Source organism: Schistocerca nitens, chromosome 5 (genome assembly GCF_023898315.1).
Source record: "Schistocerca nitens isolate TAMUIC-IGC-003100 chromosome 5, iqSchNite1.1, whole genome shotgun sequence".
Classification (NCBI taxonomy): Eukaryota; Metazoa; Arthropoda; class Insecta; order Orthoptera; family Acrididae; genus Schistocerca; species Schistocerca nitens.
This window is the reverse complement of record NC_064618.1, coordinates 302,965,455-302,991,915: the sequence shown is the minus strand read 5'-3', so window position 1 is coordinate 302,991,915 and position 26,461 is coordinate 302,965,455. Positions and strand designations below refer to the sequence as shown.

General features: G+C 44.6%; 1 protein-coding gene across 1 annotated transcript in view; it reads left to right on the top strand.

Moving 5' to 3' along the window:
- LOC126260418 (uncharacterized) overlaps window positions 1–26,461 on the top strand; it is a 133,116-nt gene that overhangs the window by 22,962 nt on the left and 83,693 nt on the right. Inside the window, exon 2 of the mRNA XM_049957747.1 lies at window positions 6,714–6,876. Coding sequence (XP_049813704.1) covers window positions 6,714–6,876 — 163 coding nt within the window. The remainder of the gene's footprint in view (window positions 1–6,713; window positions 6,877–26,461) is intronic.

Genomic DNA, 26,461 nt, shown 5'->3' with positions numbered 1-26,461 from the left:
TACAAATGCGGAGTTGGCAGATGCCCTTTTGATGTATGGATTAGCACGGGGCAATAGCCGTGGCGCGGTAAGTTTATATCGAGACAGATTTCCAGAACGAAGGTGTCCCGACAGGAAGACGTTCGAAGCAATTGATCGGCGTCTTAGGGAGCACGGAACATTCCAGCTTATGACTCGCGACTGGGGAAGACCTAGAACGACGGGTACACCTGCAATGGACGAGGCAATTCTTCGTGCAGTTGACGATAACCCTAATGTCAGCGTCAGAGAAGTTGCTGCTGTACAAGGTAACGCTGACCACGTCACTGTATGGAGAGTGCTACGGAAGAACCAATTGTTTCCGTACCATGTACAGCGTGTGCAGGCACAATCAGCAGCTGATGGGCCTCCACGGGTACACTTCTGCGAATGGTTCATCCAACAATGTGTCAATCCTCATTTCAGTGCAAATGTTCTCTTTACGGATGAGGCTTCATTCCAACGTGATCAAATCGTAAATTTTCACAATCAACATGTGTGGGCTGACGAGAATCCCCACGCAATTGTGCAATCACGTCATCAACACAGATTTTCTGTGAACGTTTGGGCTGGCATTGTTGGTGATGTCTTGATTGGGCCCAATGTTCTTCCACCTACGCTCAATGGATCACGTTATCATGATTTCGTACGAGATACTCTACCTGCGCTGCTATAACATGTGCCTTTACAAATACGACATAACATGTGGTATATGCGCGATGGAGCTCCTGCACATTTCAGTCGAAGTGTTCGTACGCTTAACAACAGATACGGTGACCGATGGATTGGTAGAGGCGGACCAATTCCATGGCCTCCACGCTCTCCTGAACTCAACCCTCTTGACTTTCATTTATGGGGGCATTTGAAAGCTCTTGTCTACGCAACCCCGGTACCAAATGTAGAGACTCTTCGTGCTCGACCGAGCGAGGTGGCGCAGTGGTTAGCACACTGGACTCGCATTCGGGAGGACGACGGTTCAATCCCGTCTCCAACCATCCTGATTTAGGTTTTCCGTGATTTCCCTAAATCGCTTCAGGCAAATGCCGGGATGGTTCCTTTGAAAGGGCACGGCCGATTTCCTTCCCAATCCTTCCCTAACCCGAGCATGAGCTCCGTCTCTAATGACCTCGTCGTCGACGGGACGTTAAACACTAACCACCACCACCACCATCTTCGTGCTCGTATTGTGGACGGCTGTGATACAATATGCCATTCTCCAGGGCTGCATCAGCGCATCAGGGATTCTATGCGACTGAGGGTGGATGCATGTATCCTCGCTAACGGATGACATTTTGAACATTACCTGTAATAAATTGTTTGAAGTCACGCTGGTACATTCTGTTGCTGTGTGTTTCCATTCCATGATTAATGTGATTTGAAGAGAAGTAATAAAATGAGCTCTAACATGGAAAGTAAGCGTTTCCGGACAAATTTCCACATAACATATTTTCTTTCTTTGTGTGAGGAATGTTTCCTGAAAGTTTGGCCGTACCTTTTTCTAACACCCTGTACGTACCTCTACGCTGGGGTGGAAACCAGCTATCTTCTGGCTATCGCCGGCCTGCCGCACCAGATTGGGGAGTGTCTACCTCGCATTTTCATTGACGAGATGTGTAGCTCAGTGGCTCTTGGTAGGGCCCATGGGACAGGTGTGACTATTAAATGTACAAAAGAAAGGGGGGAGTAGAGGAGAATGAAATAAGCGAATAATCCTAATAAACATAGGCCTGGTAACAAATGGTTTCCCTGATACGACTTATTACGATTAAGTACGTAAACATCTCATAACAGAGTCCCTGAGGATCCGAAATGGCCGGCCGGTGTGGCCGAGCGGTTCTAGGCGCTACAGCCTGGAACCGCGCGACCGCTACGGTCGTAGGTTCGAATCCTGCCTCGGGCATGGATGTTTGTGATGTCCTTAGGTCAGTTAGGTTTAAGTAGTTCTAACTTCTAGGGGACTGATGACCTCAGAAGTTAAGTCCCATAATGCTCAGAGCCATTTGAACCGTTTGATCCGAAATGCAGATATGCACCTCAGGACAAACACCTTACAACAAGTGTTGGGCATGGTCGGCGTCAGGTGAAGGCAGACTTCAGCATGTCTTATCATCAATGTCTGTACTCGTTCGAAAATCCAGCAGAGCTGGAATGCATCGAAGCTTTTAAATAACTCCACACAAAAGATGCAATGGGTTCAAGTCGGCGAACCAGAAGAGAGTAGTATATACGAGCCACGACCGATACACCTGTTGAAACACCAGTGCTTAGTTATCCTATAGTGATAAAATACAACGTAGGCAGTTTGTCACTTTGTAATTTACATCTCACTTGCAGCGTTTCGAAATAAACACAGCCATAGACAAACGGTGTTTTAACATAGCCATGACTGCAACTGTGCGTACGTCTTATCGAGGAAACCATTAGTTTTGACATCTATGTTTATTAGGACTATTTGCCCCTATAATACTCCAACATCCTGTACGTATCCGTACGTTGTACTCTACAAGTGCCCTGCCTAGAGGTACGTGCAGTGCACGGTGGTTTTTGTGAAATTTGGTTGGGCAAAATTGAAATGGTTCAAATGGCTCTGAGCACTATGGGACTTAACATCTGAGGTCATCAGTCCCCTAGAACTTAGAACTACTTAAACCTAACTAACCTAAGGACTTCACACACGTCCATACCCGAGGCAGGATTCGAACCTGCGACCGTAGCGGTCGCGCGGTTCCAGACTGAAGCGCCTAGAACCGCTAGGTCACAGCGGCCGGCGGTTGGGCAAAAGACGACACACATGCAAATAAAATACGGCTCGTGATGTTATATATTAATTTTGCCATACAGGAATCTTCATCATCCCATTCATTATGGAGCCGACATTATATTTACAAACCAGAAGGTATTTCTGCAACGTGAAAGTATCGCCATAAAATCAATGCCGGTTTGTAAATGTACTGTGCTCCTAAGCTGCTAGTATTAAACATTAGTCTGCTCTATAAGAAATGGACTTTACCAAGTCAGACTATTTCAGCGTTAGCCAAGAAAAGCAATCATGTCTACCAAATATTCTTACGGTAGGCAGCCTCACTTTTCTCAGGATTAAGGATCTCTGATGTCACCAGTCATGGTCCATTTGGAGAGATACCGTTTGTTTGTGACTCCGACCTTGCCCCAGCAACACACTGAGAGACTAACAAGGAATTTTCCAGAGATGCGCCTACCCGGAAAACTGCTCGCGAAAGATAAGACGTGACCTACAACTCGCAAAGTATACATTCTGAACATTCTTAGTAGCAGTTACGCAGTGGAGCACCCCTCCCACCCCCCCCCCCCTTCATTTTTCGTAGTTTGTTTGCGGGGTACGTACATAAGCGTAATATGCATCAGAATACTGATCAGAGATTTCTCCATTGTCTAATTTATCTTTTCTGAATTAATCCTCTAGTTTTAGTTATTATGGTGAAGAATGAGTTAAGTATGGCCTTGTGCGATTAAATATCACAAGAATGTAAACAATAGGCTACTCTGTAGTTAAATCCTTTGTTTATTGCTCACAGTTGTTGCATTTGCCAACTCACAATCGATTTACAACCTTTCAGCCCTGCCTAGTGAGGTGGCAAGGTGGTTAGCACATTGAACTCGCATTCGGGAGGTCGTCAGTTCAAACACGCGACCGCCCATCCAGATTTAGGATTTCCGTGATTTCCCCCAAATCGCCCGAGGTGATTGCCGGGAGGGCTACATCGAAACGGCGTGATCCGTTTCCATCCCTATCCTTCAAACAATCCGAGCTTGTGCTCTGCCTATAATGACCTCGATGTCGACGGGACATTAAACCTTAATGGTCCCTCTTTTCTTTACCTTCCAACCTAATCTAGACATACGTCAATTATCAGTCCGTCATCACAACCAAGATTTCAGGGGGTCCAACATCAAACTCTAGCCTATTATTTGATAATGACGTTCACTCATCATTTGATAAGCGATATTTTCGTGCCGATAACAAAACGGGGCTGCGAACGGAGTGAAAACTATTAACTCTGAAGTTATGCTTTTTATTTCTGTTCGAATGCCGTACAGACAGAATTGGTATTCCAATCAATCAAAATTGTCGTGAGCATTCAGGCAAGCATCCCACCGACGCATCAGATTGAAGGTGCCGATTTGGTGAAACACCATGTCCTGCTGCGTGAAGAAGTCCACAACTGCCTGCTGCAGTCCTCGTCCGACACGAATCATCGACTCTACAAGGCCTTTTTCAAGGGACAGCTGTGTGATAATCGCATGGGGAGAGGTGATGACTTACGGCGGGTCCTCGAGTATGTCCCACTTGAGTTGGCGCAACATCTGATGGCCTCCCAGATTGACCGGCGTCTTGTGTCGAATCGCGACCATCACAGAACTTGATACACCATTCCACAATCGTGCTTTTCGACAGCCATGCTGCCCCATACACATTCTTCATTCTGTGATGGATGCCTACCGGTGTTTGTCCTCCGCCAACCAAGAAATAAACAACAGCACGTTGGGCCTGTTTGGGCGCATTTGGTAATAACGTCGCCGATAGTTCACGTTTCCGTATTTATCACACGCACGTGGGAAAGACACGAAAACCATACTAATCTCTTGCTTACATATCGGTGCTTATAAACCCGCAACCGAATAACGTTACGTTGCATATACACTGCAGCAACGCCCTCAAACGGAAACCTTTTTACTGCCGCTTACATAGAAAAAATAGCTAACATCACTGCTGTTGCCAAAATCACTTCTACACTCCTGGAAATTGAAATAAGAACACCGTGAATTCATTGTCCCAGGAAGGGGAAACCTTATTGACACATTCCTGGGGTCAGATACATCACATGATCACACTGACAGAACCACAGGCACATAGACACAGGCAACAGAGCATGCACAATGTCGGCACTAGTACAGTGTATATCCACCTTTCGCAGCAATGCAGGCTGCTATTCTCCCATGGAGACGATCGTAGAGATGCTGGATGTAGTCCTGTGGAACGGCTTGCCATGCCATTTCCACCTGGCGCCTCAGTTGGACCAGCGTTCGTGCTGGACGTGCAGACCGCGTGAGACGACGCTTCATCCAGTCCCAAACATGCTCAATGGGGGACAGATCCGGAGATCTTGCTGGCCAGGGTAGTTGACTTACACCTTCTAGAGCACGTTGGGTGGCACGGGATACATGCGGACGTGCATTGTCCTGTTGGAACAGCAAGTTCCCTTGCCGGTCTAGGAATGGTAGAACGATGGGTTCGATGACGGTTTGGATGTACCGTGCACTATTCAGTGTCCCCTCGACGATCACCAGTGGTGTACGGCCAGTGTAGGAGATCGCTCCCCACACCATGAAGCCGGGTGTTGGCCCTGTGTGCCTCGGTCGTATGCAGTCCTGATTGTGGCGCTCACCTGCACGGCGCCAAACACGCATACGACCATCATTGGCACCAAGGCAGAAGCGACTCTCATCGCTGAAGACGACACGTCTCCATTCGTCCCTCCATTCACGCCTGTCGCGACACCACTGGAGGCGGGCTGCACGATGTTGGGGCGTGAGCGGAAGACGGCCTAACGGTGTGCGGGACCGTAGCCCAGCTTCATGGAGACGGTTGCGAATGGTCCTCGCCGATACCCCAGGAGCAACAGTGTCCCTAATTTGCTGGGAAGTGGCGGTGCGGTCCCCTACGGCACTGCGTAGGATCCTACGGTCTTGGCGTGCATCCGTGCGTCGCTGCGGTCCGGTCCCAGGTCGACGGGCACGTGCACCTTCCGCCGACCACTGGCGACAACATCGATGTACTGTGGAGACCTCACGCCCCACGTGTTGAGCAATTCGGCGGTACGTCCACCCGGCCTCCCGCATGCCCACTATACGCCCTCGCTCAAAGTCCGTCAACTGCACATACGGTTCACGTCCACGCTGTCGCGGCATGCTAACAGTGTTAAAGACTGCGATGGAGCTCCGTATGCCACGGCAAACTGGCTGACACTGACGGCGGCGGTGCACAAATGCTGCGCAGCTAGCGCCATTCGACGGCCAACACCGCGGTTCCTGGTGTGTCCGCTGTGCCGTGCGTGTGATCATTGCTTGTACAGCCCTCTCGCAGTGTCCGGAGCAAGTATGGTGGGTCTGACACACCGGTGTCAATGTGTTCTTTTTTCCATTTCCAGGAGTGTAGGTCATTAGAGACAGAGCATAAGCACGAGGTAGGGAAGGCACTTGCCTCAAGCGATTTAGGGAAACCACGGAAAACGTAATTCTGTATCGGCGGACGCGGGTTTGAACCGTCGTCCTCCCGAATGCGAATCCAGTGTGCTAACCACCGCGCTACCTCGCTCGGTCGTGGAAATGCTATGCAAAATCACGTATCGTGGTGGTCGTAGACGGGCTACCATACTGCGAGACGATCGATAAGCAGCCCTAGTGGCGAAAAGGAACATACACTTACGCCAAGGCAGACTGCAGGAGACCTTGCAACCACTGCCGATACACATGTGTAGTAATACACATGTGTATTAAATCAGGCTGGCATGTTTACTCGGAAGCCTGTTAATTGGACCCCACTTCAACCGCACCATCATCGAGAAATAGTTCGTTAGTGCAGGGCGCATGCGGAAGGCCGAACATGCTATGCGGTATTGCAGGAAGATTATTCTGGGTCGTGTTCGTCTGTTCAGGGTACCATAGGTTGTGACTGTCTGCTTACGGACGACACTGCCCGCACATACAAGACCGCCGAGGTTTCGGACACATTGGAATGTGAAGATACTGAACGTGTGGTATATCCTGCGTACTCCACAGACCTGAGCCCTATATATCGTGCCTGGGATGCTATGGCAGGTATGTTTCTTAACGAGCATCCCCTCCCCAGACAGTGCAAGGACTGGAAACCGTGCTGCGCGGGATTAGCCGAGTAGTCTAAGGCGCTGCAGTCATGGACTGTGTGGCTGGTCCCGGCGGAGGTTCGAGTCCTCCCTCGGGCATGGGTGTGTGTGTTTGTCCTTAGGATAATTTAGGTTAAGTAGTGTGTAAGCTTAGGGACTGATGACCTTAGCAGTCAAGTCCTATAAGATTTCACACACATTTGAACTGGAAACTGTCTTGAGAGAAGGCACTCAACAGTTTGGAAACCAGCATGAATAACAGGCGCAAAATGTGCTTCGATCCCGAGGAAGGTATATTCCTTACTGAGAGTCCGATATCGACGTTTATTTTCTGAGTCCCACCTGTGTCTTTATGTCTGTCATCCAGTTTCCCATGTGGTGAAATCTGTACCATTTTTCGTTATAAATATACCACTCCACTTCTATTACGTATGTGCTGTGCTTCATGTCATCCATTATTGCCTATGATTATTCCTGTCCAATAATGTCTCTGTTCCTTAGCTATTGTCAAGCACTTAAGTAGCTGTTTCTTGTGCTTGCCGGTAGCGGCCACCATGGCGCAGCAAGCTCATTCGTTCATTACCCAATGTGTATCGAGGCGGAATGCCGATAACACAGTAACGAAAGACGTTTCTCCGTTTCAACAGACGCAACTTATTTACAATTGGGCGACGTGTCTTTCGTTGTATATACGGCCTGTACCTCCTACAGCGTAAGAGGCTAATTGAACTCGCGCTGCACCATTGATTCCAAGATCGCCCTATCTCCTACTGGCTCCCATTTTAACAAGTTTGACTGAACTGCTGCGCCGCGTAGCAGCCATACACGCCACGCGGAAGTATAGAGCGATCGTCTGGTTGTTTGTTACGATTAAGGCGGAAAGTATACTGAACATTGTGAAAGGAAAACAAAAATTTTTACCCTAAACTTGTGGCAAGTACAACAAGGTTGTATGTAAAAGATGTATTCCTGTATACAGAAAGATCTGCACAGGTTCGACGCTAGGGGCTGGGACCGAAAATTCACCAGAAGCTTAAGCAAACACGACGCATTGCCCATAAATAGGTGGAGTGACGAGTTATTATATGGTTATACGGTGGCTGAACAATCACTGGAAGTAGTCACATCCATTGAAATATCTCGGACTAAGTGTACGGATCGCATTAAAGTAGAGTGGCCACATAAAACTAAAGCCGGGAAAGGCTCATGCCGGTCTGATTCATTGGAGGAATCTTCAAGACGTGTACTTCACCTGAACAATAGATTGCTTACAAAACCTTCAGACACCGATTTTGAATATTTCTCGCCAGAAGGGTGTGTAAAAGTAAGGTTGATGGAGGAAATAGAGGAGATCCAAAGAAGAGCAGCGCGTTTCGCCTCAGATTCGTCTAGTAAGCGGAAGACCGTCGCGGAAATGTTCATCAAACTCCAGTAGCACACGCGACATGATGGGCTTTCTGCGTCAGTGCGGTTTACTTTTAAAATTCGGAAAGGAAACGTCCCTAGAAGAGTCAACGAGAATATTGCTCGCGTAACACCTTGAAGTTAAAATTACATATATTCAAGCTCACGCGGAACCTTACCATTAATCATTCTTTCCGTGCAACATTCTCAACTGGAAGAATTAATGGCGAAGTAGCAGTTGCGCACAAAGTATTCTCCGCCATCCACTTTAAGGCTGTTCGCGGAGTATAGATGTAGATGTTGAAAGCCCCTGATTGGGCAGCACTATTCTGCCGTCTGCTGGCCACTTCGATCGTGGAGGTATATTCCAAGCAAAGAAGAGACAGCAGCAATGACACAGATTATCTGACAAGCAGATAATATATCGCCCGTACCTTCGCGGTTGTTACGGAGTGTCGAATGATGCCTAGGAATTACAACCGACGTGCATTAACGGTACTCACCAGCAGCTTAAGCCGTCCCCACCTGAGACATTTTCTCATCGCGAAGCACGCCAAACGTTGTGCCCATCGTCGTCGCTGCAATCTCTGAAACGACCTGCTACATCTCACGGAACGTGCTCCTCATTGTGATCTGTGACCGCACCTGCTTTCCTGCGGCAGTTCTTGGCTGCATCTGGGGCACTGATCTCACACTTTCTTTACGAAAATGAACCACTGTAAAGTAGTTGGGTTATCTCCGTTGGCGACTGTCGAAGAAGAGCGTAGAAAGTAGCGAAGAAGAATCTGGACTAGTTGATGGCTCCAACAACGAGTTGCTGGTAGAGAAACAGAGCATAACGATGTACAACAATCTGAGATAGCAAAAACTTCCAGTGTGTAATCTACACTACTGGCTATTAAAATTGCTACACCATGAAGATGACATGCTACAGACGCGAAATTTAACCGACAGGAAGAAGATGCTGTCATATGCAAATGATTAGCTCCTCAGTGCATTCACACAAGGTTGGTGCCGGTGGCGACACCTACAACGTGCTGACATGAGGAAAGTTTCCAACCGATTTCTCATACACAAACAGCAGTTGACCGGCGTTGCCTGGTGAAACGTTGTCGTGATGCCTCGTGTAAGGAAGAGAAATGCGTACCATCACGACTTTGATAAACGTCGGACTGTAGCCTATCACGATTGCGGTTTATCGTATCGCGACATTGCTGCTCGCATTGGTCGAGATCCAATGACTGTTAGCAAATATCGAATCGGTGGGTTCAGGAGGGTAATACGGAACGCCGTGCTGGATCCCAACGGCCTCGTATCACTAGCAGTCGAGATGACAGATATCTTATCCGCATGGCTGTAGCGGATCGTGCAGCCGCCTCTCGATCCTTGAGTCAACAGATGGGGTCGTTTGCAAGACAACAACCATCTGCACGAACAATTCGACGACGTTTGCAATACGCCAGTCACTACTCTTGATGAACTGTGGTATCGTGTTGAAGCTGCATGGGCAGCTGTACCTGTACACGCCATCCAAGCTCTGTTTGACTCAATGCCCAGGCGTATCAAGGCCGTTATTACGGCCAGAGGTGATTGTTCTGGTTACTGACTTCTCAGGATCTATGAACCCAAATTGCGTGAAGATGTAATCACATGTCAGTTCTAGTATAATATATTTGTCCAACGAATACGCTTTTATCATCTGAATTTCTTCTTGGTGTAGCAATTTTAATGACCTGTAGTGTAAATTCACTTGATGATGGAGGTATAAACCTTCGAAACGCGTCGTGTAGCTAAATAAACAGTGACTGGTAACAGGCGGTTTGTCGAGAACATATCGCTTCCGTAGTATTGACACAATTCACCCTTCCAGAATTACCAGTTAGCAGATGTATTAACCAGTGCTTGTTGCTTGCTACTTGTCACTAACCACAGTGTAACAACTACGTTGATAAATCTCAGAAATCGCATTTTAAGGTTTCATGGGGATACAATTTGTGAATTCGTGAAATACGATTTTAAACTGTTACTAAAAATAGCATGCACAGAAACGACTGCTATCGAAAAGTCGCAGTTTAGCCCGTCTCGCCTTCGGACTGAAGACCGCAGCAACAGCGACAGGCGTCCACTAGACTATCTCACTGTCAGTCAAAATTCCGGATACGCCCGCACAGTTGCACAACTCAGGAAGCCCGGAAACTGGCCCCTGCCTTCCGGTAGGTAGTCCGCTGTCATGGGGCAACAGGTAGCAACAGGAGAGCGTGCGAGGTAGGACACCCGTGCCGCTGATTGGCTGCCCCGATGGCGCACGCCCGGGCGCGCCTCGCATGATCGCAGCTCTCAGACGGCGTTCGAGACGTCGGCAGCCAATGCCTGCAGCTGTGCTATCAGGCGCCTGCGTCACGTCGCGCCACCTAGTTGCCAGGTGCCGGCACACAAAGGCAAGATAAAGGACTCACAAGTCGGCCTGTCGGTACGCACGCACGTGTTCACCTTGCTGACTCTGTGTTCGAGAAGTTACGTCTCACTGTCTCAGAAATCAGGAGCCGCTTTGATAAAACAGTGGCGAGCTCGTCGTAAGTCTGCTACTTTTACAGCTACTGTAGACTCGTCGTAGGATGGAGGTATTACAGGAATGTTATTTTCGGGACCATGTGTTGCTAGACAGTAGGTTAGTGGTGATTAAATTGCATCTTGGTATGCGTGACACACACACACACACACACACACACACACACACACACACACTTCGTATTTAAGTGCACTTCATTTTACAGTAAAGAAACACTGAAATTCTTGTGCATCTTCATGTTTTCGCGGTGCAGTAGCTGATACATTAAATTTCTGGAGTGCAGCATATAAACTCTCTTTCTCCTTCTTGGCCGGCCGGAGTGGCCGAGCGGCTCTAGGCGCTACAGTCTGGAACTGCGCGACCGCTACGGTCGCAGGTTCGAATTCTGCCTCGGGCAGGGATTTGTGTGTGATGTCCTTAGGTTAGTTAGGTTTAAGTAGTTCTAAGTTCTAGGGGACTGATGACCTCAGAAATTAAGTCCCATAGTGTTCAGAGCCATCTGAACCATTTTTTTCTCCTGCTTGTAGTATACCGACCATATAGCTCTCGACCATCTTCAGCGTAAGCCAATAGACTAAAGCGACAGATACACAAGTGCCAGAGACGTTGATCGGCGGCAGACAGTATTTATAAATTGAATCTGTGGTTACGACGTCGATCCATGCAGGCGGAGAATTAAATTAACAGAGACATCGGTTTCAAACTGAACAAACCATGGAACCTGGCATTTTCTTCAATAAACTCGCAAGGCGTCGCTACAGTGTAGCTAATAATTAAATATCAGTATCAAGAAAAGTGTATAAACTCCAACACGATTTTGTACCATAACCACAAATAAGAATATAGGAAAAGGATTTTATTTTTATTTTTTTCGTTATAGTATAGTAAATAAATAAGTATGCTTTTGTTATCAGCAGCCGGCCGAAGTGGCCGTGCGGTTAAAGGCGCTGCAGTCTGGAACCGCAAGACCGCTACGGTCGCAGGTTCGAATCCTGCCTCGGGCATGGATGTTTGTGATGTCCTTAGGTTAGTTAGGTTTAACTAGGTCTAAGTTCTAGGGGACTAATGACCTCAGCAGTTGAGTCCCATAGTGCTCAGAGCCATTTGATTTTTTTGTTATCAGCATACCTTTCGTGTTAAGGAATGTATTGCAATTTTCTTAGATCATGGACTTAACTTCCTGCTAAATGAATGTAACAGATTAATACCATTTTTACCGGTTTCGGCCTGTTACACATTTAATTTTTAAAAGGTGATTTGACGCTAGCTGACTGGGAGATGTCCAAAAGCCAGTCATATTACTGAAAAGCAGTATGAATTCTACTTAAATATCGCCACAACTTAGATACGAGAACACCGCAGGGCCCTGAAGGCTATTCACACTTCAGTCTCATGTACGTTACTTCGGTTTCGTAACAAGGAAGAGTCGCTGCTTACTTTATCTTTACTCTCAGAGGGACTCGATAATTGGATACGTATTTACATAAGTCATACCCTAAATATGATAACGGACAGACAATATAGTCCCTCGAGCTCTTCTTTACACTTGAACAGCGTCGCATACAGCGTGTATCGTTAACGATATTCAATTTAAACTTGTAACTTTAGATTAAATTTGAAAGACTCTGCAGTTAAAGATCGACAAATATTCGGCTTACTGCATTCTATGTATGCAAAATTCATGACAGTGGCTATGATTACATCGCGAAGAAAGCAAAACAGCTTTACTCAAAAATGGCTCTAAGCACTATAGGACTTAACATCATAGGTAATCAGTCCCCTAGACTTAGATGTACTTAAACCTAACTAACCTAAGGACATCACACACATCCATGCCCGAGGCAGGATTCAAACCTGCGACCGTAGCAGCAGCACGGTTCCGGACTGAAGCACCTAGAACCGCTCGGCCACAGCGGCCGGCTCAGCTCCACTCAGCTTAGTTAAAGAACTGGATGGTGGAAGCAGCTTAATAGATACGCAGATTTTTGACCGACCATATACGAAACAAAAGAAAATCGAGGATGTGTTAAATGACGATCAGTTTGGCTTTAGGAAAAGTTAAGGCATCAGAGAGGAAGGTCTCACATTGTGGCTGATAATGGAAGTAAGACTAAACAAAAATCAATACACGTTCATAGGATTTATTGACCTGGTAAAAGCGTTCGACAACGTCAAATGGCGCAAGATGTTCGAAACTCTGAGAAAAACAGGAGTAATCTGTAGGAAAAGAAGAGAACCGTACAACAAGAGCAAAGAGGGAGTAACAAGAGTGGAAGACCAAGAACGAAGTGCTCGGATTAAAATGGGTGTGATGCAGGGATGTAATCCTTCGCCTCTACTGCTCAATCTACGTATCGAAGAAACAATGATGGAAAAAAAAGAAAGGTTCAAGAGTGGACAGAAAATCCAAGGTGAAAGGATATCAGTGATAAGATTCGCTGATGACATTGTTATCCTCAGTGAAAGAGAAGAACTACGGGATCTGCTGAAAGGAATGAACAGTCTAATGAGTATTGACTGAGAGTAAATCGAAGGAAGGCGAAAGTAACGAGAAGTAGCAGAAACGAGAACAGCCAGAAAGTTAACATCAGAATTGGTGGACACGAATTAGATGAAACTAAGGAATTCTGCTACCTAGGCAGCAAAATAACCAATGACGGACGGAGTAAGAAGGACGTCAAAAGTAGACTAGCACTGGCCGGAAGAGCATTCCTGGCCCATTATCAAACAAAGGCCTTAATCAGAGGAAGACATTTCTGGGAATGTACGTTCAGAGCACAGCATTGTATGGTAGTGAAACATGGATTGTGGAAAAACAAGAACAGAAAAGAAATGAAACGTCTGAGACATGGTGCTACGGGCTGATACTGAAAATTAGGTGGACTGATAAGATAAGAAGGAAGAGGTTCTGCGCAGAATCGGAGAGGAAAGGAAAATGTGGAAAACAGTGATCAGAAGAAGAGGCAGGATGATAGGACATCTATTAAGACATCAGGGAATGACTTCCATGATACTAGAGGGAGCCGTAGAGGGCAAAAATTGTCGGAGAAGACAGAGATTGGAATACGTCTAGCACATATTTGAGGACGTAGATTGCAAGTGCTACTCAGAGATGAAGAGGTTGGCACATGAGAGGCATTCGTGGTGGGCCGCATCAAACCAGTCAGAAGACCGATGATGAAAAAAAAAATCCTCTGCCATCGCACTGTGACGACTGTACTTCAGTCTACTAGTCGGAAGCCAAGAGAGGATGAGTGCCATCTCGTTTGGGCAGTGTACTGATAAACGCATGTCGCGAGTTCGGTGACGTGATGAGTGATGCAGCAATATTGCGTCGCAGAACTGCCGACATCGCAGATGTATAAAGTTAGCAAGACGAGTGAGAGCAATGGGAACAACCGCTTACGAGGCTGTTACGCCAGATATGCTATGTATCCTTTTGACCCTACATCAGAGAATACCTATCTAATAGCGACGATAAATTCCTCTGGAAGCGTCTAGGATTCAAGGCTCTGCAGATAACGAGAGCTCGAAGTTTACTTGAACAAAATGTTATCAGGTCTCAGAGGTGCTTCCTTTCAAGGTATTAGTGTCCAGTGTCATTGCGTGGTACGATTTTTGCGTTAATTATAAAGCGAAATCAAAGTAATGAAATAATACGTTACATTAATTTAGGATTTAATGTGCCACCACGACGGGACCATTACAAATGGAACAGAAACTCGCAGTAAACAATGATAGGACATGGAATTGGCCGTGTTACTTCTAAAAGAACCAGAACTGATTTTGGTAAATCACTGAAAAACTAAAGGTGGATGTCTGAAATGGGTTTCAAGCCGCGAACTTTCAGTCTGTGACCTTATCATAAATGGAAAATTTGTGACCGGCATGACCCTCATTACATCTGGAAAACTAATTACCATAACGCATTTCAATGAAAAGTACTATAAAATCAAAACAGTACCCTTCCACACAAAAAAATGGTTCAAATGGCTCTGAGCACTGTGGGACTTAGTCCCCTAGAACTTAGAACTACTTAAACCTAACTAACCTAAGGACATCACTAACCTAAGGACATCACACACATCCAGGATTCGAACCTGCGAACGTTGCGGTCGCGCGGTTCCAGACTGTAGCGCCTAGAACCGATCGGCCACCCCGGCCGGCCCTTCCACACAGTTATGTCATTGGGACAAACTGTGGTAGCGACCTGTAAGAACTCCACACGAAAATTTGTACCTGACGGGAGGAAAGTACATTTATAGCATTTTTCTGAAGCGCTAACCTCTTCATCTAGCTGCTCAATCATTTCTGAACAGCATCTTGACAGATGTTTTGGGAAAATTGCATTCGTTCTATGCAGAAGACTGACCGACATATTACAGATGTCTTTTTGTTTTAGATACATTCAAGCATTATGAGAAAAAACAACACCAGATTCGGCCATACTTAGGTTGTCTTGCAAGTTATATGCTTAGAGTATGGCAAGTACATATATATATATATATATATATATATATATATATATATATATATATATATATCAGTGATTATATATATATATGCGTGTGCTAATGCGAGTCTAATGGTGTTGCGGTATACGATATTGAGCTGCGTCTACTTCGCAGCCGCCGCCTTCGGGCAGGTACTTTCAGTCCTACTGGGCTGATCAACGTGCGCTAAGTCTACCTTTTCTGTGTGTGCTAATGCGAGTTTCTCATATATATGAATTTGTACAGAAACCAGATGGCAGTTATAAGAGTCGAGGGGCATGAAACGGAAGCAGTGGTTGGGAAAGGAGTGAGACAGGGTTGTAGCCTCTCCCCGATGTTATTCAATCTGTATATTGAGCAAGCAGTAAAGGAAACAAAAGAAAAATTCGGAGTAGGTATTAAAATTCATGGAGAAGAAGTAAAAACTTTGAGGTTCGCCGATGACATTGTAATTCTGTTAGAGACAGCAAAGGACTTGGAAGAGCAGTTGAACGGAATGGACAGTGTCTTGAAAGGAGGATATAAGATGAACATCAACAAAAGCAAAACGAGGATAATGGAATGTAGTCAAATTAAATCGGGTGATGCTGAGGGGATTAGATTAGGAAATGAGACACTTAAAGTAGTAAAGGAGTTTTGCTATTTAGTGAGTAAAATAACTGATGATGGTCGAAGTAGAGAGGATATAAAATGTAGACTGGCAATGGCAAGGAAATCGTGTCTGAAGAAGAGAAATTTGTTAACATCGAGTATAGATTTAAGTGTCAGGAAGTCGTTTCTGAAAGTATTTGTATGGAGTGTGGCCATGTATGGAAGTGAAACATGGACGATAAATAGTTTGGACAAGAAGAGAATAGAAGCTTTCGAAATGTGGTGCTACAGAAGAATGCTGAAGATAAGGTGGGTAGATCACGTAACTAATGAGGAGGTATTGAATAGGATTGGGGAGAAGAGAAGTTTGTGGCACAACTTGACTAGAAGAAGGGATCGGTTGGTAGGACATGTTTTGAGGCATCAAGGGATCACAAATTTAGCATTGGAGGGTAGCCTGGAGGGTAAAAATCGTAGAGGGAGACCAAGAGATGAATACACTAAGCAGATTCAGAAGGATGTAGGTTGCAGTAGGTACTGGGAGATGAAGAAGCTTGCACAGGATAGAGTAGCATGGAGAGCTGCATCAAACCAGTCTCAGGACTGAAGAGCACAACAACAACAACAACATATATATGAGAAACTTACTAATGTTTGTTCTTCAGAACTGTATAGCCAGTCCTTCAGTACAGCGCACAGCATGTGGAGTTGCCAGTAGAAGTTCTCTTCATAACCGTGATGGGATGGAATCTTTCAGTCACTGACAATATGATGAATAATCTAGCTCCGCAGTCACAGTCTGGATTAGGCAGCTTCTTCTATTTGTGGAGAGCGTCTCTGCAGCGGCCAAGGCCCTTTCTGATTCTGTTCAGAGCAGTCCAGGTCTTGAGTGTTAGGTGGGATACATTTGGAAGTCTAGCACCTGTAAAGGTGTTACGCAGGCGTACGTCTGTTACTGCTTCCCACCGACTTTTTCATTCATCAAGATGTTTAAAATCCTCGGCATCCATGTCAACAGCATCACGCAGGGTTGGATGGCGGGATTGTAGTCTTCAGTGGCAGGTCACTATGCATGGGTAGACTAGGATTCTTGGAGATCTTGTGGAATTTCCTCATAAGAGCAGTATATTTGCATAGATCAGGAGGCATTATATAGATTAGTAGTGGAAACCGGTGAAATGGAGTAGACCTGATTGCGCCAAATAGTATGCGCACTGTAGTATTCGGCTGGGTGTCAACAAGCCTTGTATGATGATTGTTCATCCAAATAGGTGCACAACACTCGGCACTTGAGTACACCAACCCGAAGGCTGAAGATAATACGGCGCTTGCTGAAGATCCCCAAGTAATTCCAAACAGCTTATGGAGGATGTTTTTTCGAGTCCTCGTTCAGAAAGTGCTGTTTGGAGGATAGTTTACGTGCTGGTAAACAAAGCATTTGTTGTTCACCAAATACAACCGATAATTTATAGATTTGGAGATGACCAACATGTGGCGTTATCGAATTGTGATTGCTATCATATTATATAGCAGTGATTAAAATAAAAAGAAATGTATAATTAACTGCTTTTTCCTGATCTAACAAGGGAATCTCCCCATCGCATCCCCCTCAGATTTAGTTATAAGTTGGCACAGTGGATAGGCCTTGAAAAACTGAACACAGATCAGTCGAGAAAACAGGAAGAAGTTGTGTGGAACTATGAAAAAAATAAGCAAAATATACAAACTGAGTAGTCCATGTGCAAGATAGGCAACATCAAGGACAGTGGGGGTGCAGGAGCGCCGTGCTCTCGTGGTAACGTGAGCAGCTGCGGAACGAAAGGTCCTTGGTTCAAGTCTTCCTTCGAGTGAATATTTTAATTTTTTATTTTCGCAAAGTTATGATCTATCCGTTCGTTCATTGACGTCTCTGTTCACTGTGTTTTGCGACCGCACCGCAAAACCGTGCGATTAGTAGATGAAAGGACCTGCCTCTCCAATGGGAACCGAAAACATTTGATCGCAAGGTCATAGGTCAACCGATTCCTCCACACGAAAACATGTCTGATATATTCTATACGACACTGGTGACGGCATGTGCGTCACATGACAGGAATACGTTGTCGACCCACCTAACTTGTACACTGGGCGAATGGGTAAAAAGATTCTTCCACCTTGCCCGATTTAGGTTTTCTTGTGGATGTGATAATCACTCCCAAGAAAGTGATGAAAACATAAGCGTTTGTCACATAAACTGAAAATAAAAAGTTAAACTTTTCATCCGAGGGAAGGCTTGAACCAAGGACCTCTCGTTCCGTAGCTGCTCACGCTAACCACGGGACCACGGCACCCCTGGGCTTGCTCTGTCCTTGTTGTTGCTTATCTTTCGCATGGACTACTCAGTTTGTATATTTTGCTTATTTTTTCATAGTTCCACACAACTTCTTCCTGTTTTCTCGATTGATCTGTGTTCAGTTTTTCAAGGCCTATCCACTGTGCCAACTTATAACTAAATCTGAGGGGGGTGCGATGGCGAGGTTCCCTTGTAAGAAGCAACAAATGAGAGGTCTCCCTGAGGACAGTGACTAACAAGGCGGTTATAGTATAACAGTAATGTTGTTAGTTTACAGCATGACTCTCCACTGCCATCTCCTAGATGGCAGTGGAGGAACGTATAAGGTACGGAAAGGAAGTAGATGAAAATCTGTGGAATTGCTGTCAGTAAGTTAGAGAATAATAAGACAGCACGGACTGAAGCTCTAGAAGAGCATTTCACACAGAAAAGCTAGACTTAGCGCACGTTGATCAGCCGAGTAGGACTGAAAGTACCTGCCCGAAGGCGGCGGCTGCGAAGTTGACGCAGCTCAATATCGTATACCGCAACACCATTAGACTCGCATAGCACACGCATTTTCCACGTAGTGTACGAGAAACAGCGAAGCTTCTCGCTTCCAGAAGGCTGCACTCCAGTAGCGACGGAGGAGCAGTAGCCGGTGTGGTTAGTCTGAGTAGCTTCCCCTGTTCCAGCTCCTGTTGTTCTGCCGGTACCTCCAGCCGAAACACCAAGCGCTGCAAACTGCACAGGATCGTGGTCGCGCGCACTGTCCGAAATGGATCGAGCCAACGTTGCGAACTGTCATTTAATATACAGGAAAATTCAAAATTAACACAGTGATTACAAACGGCTATCACTGTTTAATCCTTAGCGATACAACCATAAGAATTACAAAGAAAGTTCACTTTTTACATATCTTATTGTTGTTGTTGCAGTCTTCATTCGGAGGACTACTCTGATGCAGCACCCCATGCTAGTCTGTACTGTGCAAGCCTCTTCACCTTTGCTTAAAATTCGCAAGTTATGTCCCTCTGAACCTGTTTGTTGTATTCGAACTCTGGTCTCTTTCCACAGTTTTTATTACCTACACTTCCAGGAATTAACAAATTAACAATTGCTTGATGTTTCAGGACGTGTCCGGTTAATCAGTCCCTTTTTAAAGTAAAGTTCTACCATAAATATCTTTTATCCGAATTCGATTCAGAACCTTCTCCCTTGTTATTCGACCTATCCATGGAATTTTGGGCATTCTTCTACAGCAGGAAGTTTCAAAAGCTGGTATTCTCTTCTTGTAAGAACTGCTTATCGTACACGTTTCACTTACACAAAGGCTGCACAACAGACAAACATCTCCAGAAAAGACTTCCTGACAGTTACATTGATATTATTAGACGTTAAAAATTAATTTGTTTCAGAAGTACTTTTCTTTCTATTGCCAGTCTCCGGTACATATACTCTCTACTTTAGCCATCACCTGTTATTTTGGTGCGTAAACAACAAAACCACTGTTCTCAGTATTTCATTACATAATCTGATTCCCTCAGCAACACCTGGTTTAACTTCACTACATTCTATTACTCTTGTTTTCCTTTTGTTGATACTCACCTTACAATCCCTTTTCACGACCCAATCTATTCCATTCAACTACTCTTCCAAGCACTTTACCGTGTTTGACAGAATTAACATACTATCGGGAAATCATGAAGTTTTTTTTCTTCTCCCTGGACTGTAATTTCCTTGCCAAATTTTTCCTTGGTTTCAAGCTTATTCAATCTATAGATTAAGTATCACCAGGGATAGGATACAACGGTTTCCTTCTCATGTTCTTCGAATCTTGTAAGAAGTATACCCAGTGTCATCGACACAAGCGCATTAGAAATGAGCACTACGAAGTCTGGAATAGTTTTTCGTAAAATAGGCACATAAAAAAGGTCTTTATTGGAACCTCACGAAAAGAAATCCATTGGAGTCAGGTCCGGTGATCTTGGTGGCCAAGAGCAGAATACAGCGTCTATTTAACCGGTTGGATGATCTTGATTCAAAAAACGTGCGAATCTCCATACACCAATTTGACTGTGCTCCTCCTTCCCGACGGATGTAATCCGTGGAATGTGTATTACCCCCTGTGGCATCAGCAAGTGATCAAGCATCTCCACGTAAATGTTTGATGAAATACGTGGACTGATATCGCACAGAACACATTTACTATAGGTGAGTCATTCTGATGATCATTTACAGGCGAAGGCTTTCGTGTATCCCATATTCGAATATTGTGGCGGTTAAACTTGTCGCTTGTGTGAAAGGTTGCCATATCGCTAAAAATGAGTCGCACAGCAGATGTTTCTTCTTCCATGGCTCGCAGCACTGGCGTAGTACGATATTTAAATTTGCCATCTGATTCACTGCGATTGCATAACAATAAAAGTTTTCAGTTTTTTTCTACATTCTCTGTAATTCTTATCGTATTTGGATTAAATAGTTGTAGCAGTTTGCAATCGCTGTAACTGCAGTGCATAACAGTAAAGAAAAAGTCCTCCATAAGGCAGTAAAAATAACGTTTAAGATTGTATGTAAACGTTTGGCAACAATGATATTCTACGTGAATTGCTTCTAGGTAATAATGGACTATTAGAAGATATTTTTACCGAACATAGCCGCAAGGCCTCGAACATCTGATGACCTTTACTGAACAGGAACAACTACGAAGCACATATGTTACTGGAATGCCGTGTGTTGCAAACAGAGGTTCGCAATGATTCAACCTTTTTGGAAATAGAATATTTCCGTCCGAGCTTGGCAAATCTGTTCAAAATATTTAATCAAAACATACCAACCACCGTGGTCCTAGTTTACACTTCTCTAAGCAGTGTACTGAAGTCGTTTGTAAAGATAAATTGTTGCTCTTAATTGCTTCTTATACGAAACTGTTACCAGCGTCTGCGCTCGCATATCAGCAAAATGAAATGAAATGTGTATATGGCTTTATTGGCCGCAGACCACGTCCGGAAAGATCGGGCACTTGGTGCAAGTCTTTTTCATTAACGCCACTTCTGCGACTTGCACGTCGATAATGTGTAACATTATGACGAGGACGACAGATACACTCAGGTGCGAGCGGAGAAAATTCCATCCGGCCGGAAGTAGAATCCGGGACCTAACGGAAGAAGGTCAAAAACGCTAACAACACGACCATCAATTTCTCAAGCAGATTAGTACGTGTCTTATAAGCTGTAAGATACGCGTGACGCTCAGCGGCTAAAATACAATTGGTGTGCGGCAGATATTAGTATGGAAGTGCGGATTAAACACGTAGACAATTGTACAACCATTGTATTGAGTGCAATGAATTGTACTACACCGAAGAGCCAAAGAAACTGGTACACCTGCCTAATATCATGTGGGGCCTTCGCGTGCACGCAGATGTGCCGCAACAGGACGAGGCATGGACCCCACTAATGACTGAAGTAGTACTGGAGAGAATTGACATCACGAATCCTACAGGGCTTTCTGTTAATTCGTAAGAGTACGAGGAGGTGGAGATCTCTTCTGAACAGCACGTTGCAAGGCATTTCAGACATGCTCAATAATGCTCATGTCTGGGAAGTTTGGTGGCCAGCGAAGGTGTTTAAACTCAGAAGAGCGTTTCTGGAGCCACTCTGTAGCAATTATGAACGTGTGTGGTGTCTCATTGTCCTGCTGGAATTGCCCAAGTTCATCGGAATGCACAATGGACATGAATGGATGCAGGTGTTTAGACAGGATTATTACGTACGTGTCACCTGTCACATTCATATGTAGGCGAATCAAGGGACCCTCACACCAACTGCACACGTTCCACACCATTACAGAGCCTTCCCATCTTGCACAGTCCTCTGCTTACATACAGGGTGCATAGATTAATGAGGTTGTCTCCATACGCGTACACGTCCATCTGCTCGATACAATTTGAAATGAGACTCGTCCGACCAGGCAACGTGTTTCTAGTCACCAACAGTCCAATGTCGGTGTTCACGGGCCCAGGCGAGGCGTAAAGCTTTATGTCGTGCCGTCATCAAGGGTAAAAGAGTGGGGCTTCGTCTCCGAAAGCCCATATCGTTGATGTTTCGTTGATTGGTTTGCACGATGACACTTGTTGATGGCCCAGTATTGAAATCAACAGCAATCTGCGGAAGAGTTGCACTTATGTCACGTTGAACGATTCTCTTAAGTTTTCATTGGTCCCGTTCTTGCAGGCTCTTTTTCCGGCCGCAACGATGTCGAAGATTTGATGTTTTGCCGGATTCCTGATATTCACGGTACACTCGTGGAATGGTCGTACGGGAAAATCCCCACTTGATCACAGCGTCGGAGATGCTGTGTCCCGTCGCTCGTGCGCCGACTATAACACCACGTTAAAACTCATTTAAATCTTGATAACTTGCCATTGTAACAGCAGTAACCGATCTAACAACTGCGCCAGACATCTGTTGTCTTATATAGGCGCCGGCCGCTGGTGGCCGAGCGGTTCTGGCGCTACCGTCTGGAACCGCGCGACCGCTACGGTCGCAGGTTCGAATCCTGCCTCGGGCATGGATGTATGTGTTGTCCTTAGTTAGGTTTAAGTAGTTCTAAGTTCTAGGGGACTTATGACCTCAGCAGTTGAGTCCCATAGTGCTCAGAGCCATTTGAACCAGCCATCTTATATAGGCGTTGCCGAGGGCAGCGCCGTATTCTGGCTGTTTACATATCTCTCTATTTGAATACGCATGCGTATACCAGTTTCTTTGGCGCTTCAGTGTGTATAGATCATATCAAACATTAATATCATGTTCACAAATATAATAAAGTTCAAAAGTCAAGAGAATACAGCTTTATTCTAAAAGCAATTTTTGTTGCATATTTTGCTTTATATTCTTCAAATTAATGAATGTGTTGTAGTATGTACTTTCTTAAGCAGCCTATGTTCTTTTTCAGCGAGCAATATATCTCTATACCAAATTTCATCAAAATCGGTTGAGTGTTTCAGTCGTGAAAGAATAACAAAATGGCTCTGAGCACTATGGGACTTAAAAAGAATAACAGACAGCGTTACTTTCGCATTTACAATTTTAGTGTGGATTTACCTTTGGAAAGAACTGTAATTATTTGCCGGCCGAAGAGGCCGTGCGGTTAAAGGCGCTGCAGTCTGGAACCGCAAGACCGCTACGGTCGCAGGTTCGAATCCTGCCTCGGGCATGGATGTTTGTGATGTCCTTAGGTTAGTTAGGTTTAACTAGTTCTAAGTTCTAGGGGACTAATGACCTCAGCAGTTGAGTCCCATAGTGCTCAGAGCCATTTGAACCATTTTTGTAATTATTTGTTCAAAGTCACCGAGCAAAGTAGTATAATAAAAAGAAATCGGATATGCATCAGGAAGGAGGCAGATTTTCGGTGTTTTCCCCAAATAGATTCAGGAAATTTCTTGGGTGGTTCATTTGAAACGAACACGACCGATTTAATTCTCCAATCGTTGTCCAGTACGTGAGACTCTGTCTCTAACGACATCGTCACCAATGCGACGGTAGTGGGATAATATTGCCTTCGGTCAAGCTGGAAGAACTGGTTTGTGAAAAATTATGTAGAAACCTACTATATTTGTTAAATATGATTTAATTATTTATTACAAAATTACGGACGTAACAATGGCATCATCAATACTCAAAGAGAATTAGCTCTAAAGAACATGCAATGGCACAGCAAGTACGCCACCAAAGTAGTCTTCGTACATTATGAGGACGTGTTTTCCACGACTTTCTCTGCTTTCCAGTCGTCTCCAATCATCTCCTCCCAGTGTCAAACATCCTCCTCGTCAGTTTTCTGACGAAAATGCTCTTTCTATTCATCTTCCCTACTTTCGCTGTCTCCGAATCGTGTTTATAGTCGGGCGAATTATAAAGTAGTAAATCTTGCTTTTTAATCTTTATTACAGAGGCTTGGATCTCAGGATTTTTCGCAGACTGGAATGGCGTATCTCTCCTGATTGCATTTTCTCAGTAAAGTCTAATTCATTGTGTGCTGTTAACCAGGCTCACAGTTATCTGAATTTCTCTACTCATCTTCAGCTTAATCCTACTGCAGATAGCGCGAGTTCGCTTCGTCCTTGGTATAACTTTCGTCAATACTTACACCCACGTTCGCAGCAGTCTGTATCTTGCCGTGTGCCGTCCTTGTCTCATGACCACAACACCACCAGTGTAGGCACTCCATTTATTAAGTCCGTCATGCTGTCCGTTTATTTCTACATCTTTCCACTTTTGTTTAGCAGAGTGAATGATGAGTCATTTCCACATTATATGAAATAAGAGTTAGAACACTAAATAATCTCGCCTGAACCAGAAGTACATTTTAAACCTCTCACCTATCCATCTTAGAGCACTGCTATTGCCCATCCATGAATATATAAGGTACAGGTTACACTAATACTACTATAGTAGCTCCATTTATGCAATTACAAAAAGACTACGCAGTTTGTGAAAATGAAAATCTAATCCTCAGTTATAGGAAGATTATGCAGTGCACAAATTCAATAGTTCAGGCATGTCCAAAAGAACAGACACCACACACACCATATATACAGGGTGATTCAAAAAGAATACCACAACTTTAGGAATTTAAAACTCTGCAACGACAAAAGGCAGAGCTAAGCACTATCTGTCGGCGAATTAAGGGAGCTATAAAGTTTCATTTAGTTGTACATTTGTTCGCTTGAGGCGCTGTTGACTAGGCGTCAGCGTCAGTTGATGCTAAGATGGCGACCGCTCAACAGAAAGCTTTTTGTGTTATTGAGTACGGCAGAAGTGAATCGACGACAGTTGTTCAGCGTGCATTTCGAACGAAGTATGGTGTTAAACCTCCTGATAGGTGGTGTATTAAACGTTGGCATAAACAGTTTACAGAGGATGGGTGTTTGTGCAAAGGGAAAAGTTCTGGACGGCCGAGAACGAGTGATGAAAATGTAGCACGCATCCAGCAAGCATTTGTTCGCAGCCTAGGAAAATCGACTCGCAGAGCTAACAGAGAGCTGCAAATTCCACAATCAACTGTATGGAGAGTCCTACGAAAAAGGTTAGTTATGAAACCTTATCGTCTGAAATTGGTTCAAGCACTGTCTGCAGCTGATAAGATTAAAAGAATCGATTTCTGTGATTTTATCCTTGCTCAAATGAAAACAGATGAATCTTTCGTTTCAAAGATTGTGTTTAGTGATGAAGCAACTTTCCACACTAACGGGAAAGCCAACCGTCATAATGTCTGTATATGGGGCACTGAGAATCCGCGGGAAACAACTCAGTATGAACGTGACTCGCCTAAGGTGAACGTTTTCAGTGCCATTTCAGCCAATAAAGTTTTTGGTCCCTTTTTCTTCGAAGGTGCTACTGTAACTGAACTACAGTATCTGGAGATGTTAGAGAATTGGCTGTTCCCTCAGCTCGAACAAGAAGCACAACAATTCATATTTCAGCAGGATGGAGCGCCACCACATTGGCACTTATCTGTCCGTAACTACCTGAACGTCAACTACCCGAGGCGATGGATCGGCCGCCAGGCAGCCTGTGACAGAGCACTTCATCACTGGCCTCCAAGAAGCCCTGATCTTACCCCCCGCGATTTTTTCTTATGGGGGTATGTTAAGGATATGGTGTTTCGGCCACCTCTCCCAGCCACCATTGATGATTTGAAACGAGAAATAACAGCAGCTATCCAAACTGTTACGCCTGATATGCTACAGAGAGTGTGGAACGAGTTGGAGTATCGGGTTGATATTGCTCGAGTGTCTAGAGGGGGCCATATTGAACATCTCTGAACTTGTTTTTGAGTGAAAAAAAACCTTTTTAAATACTCTTTGTAATGATGTATAACAGAAGGTTATATTATGTTTCTTTCATTAAATACACATTTTTAAAGTTGTGGTATTCTTTTTGAATCACCTTATATATATATATATATATATATATATATATATATATATATATATATATATATATATATATATATAAGGTGATTCAAAAAGAATATATATATATATATATATATATATATTATTATAACGATTGTTCCCCTTTAGGAGAGCGATTGAACTTGAATTCATAATTTCATCTTCGGATGTTTTTCTTCTTTGCTTCCCAAAACCTCCTCATCCTCTCAGAATGCT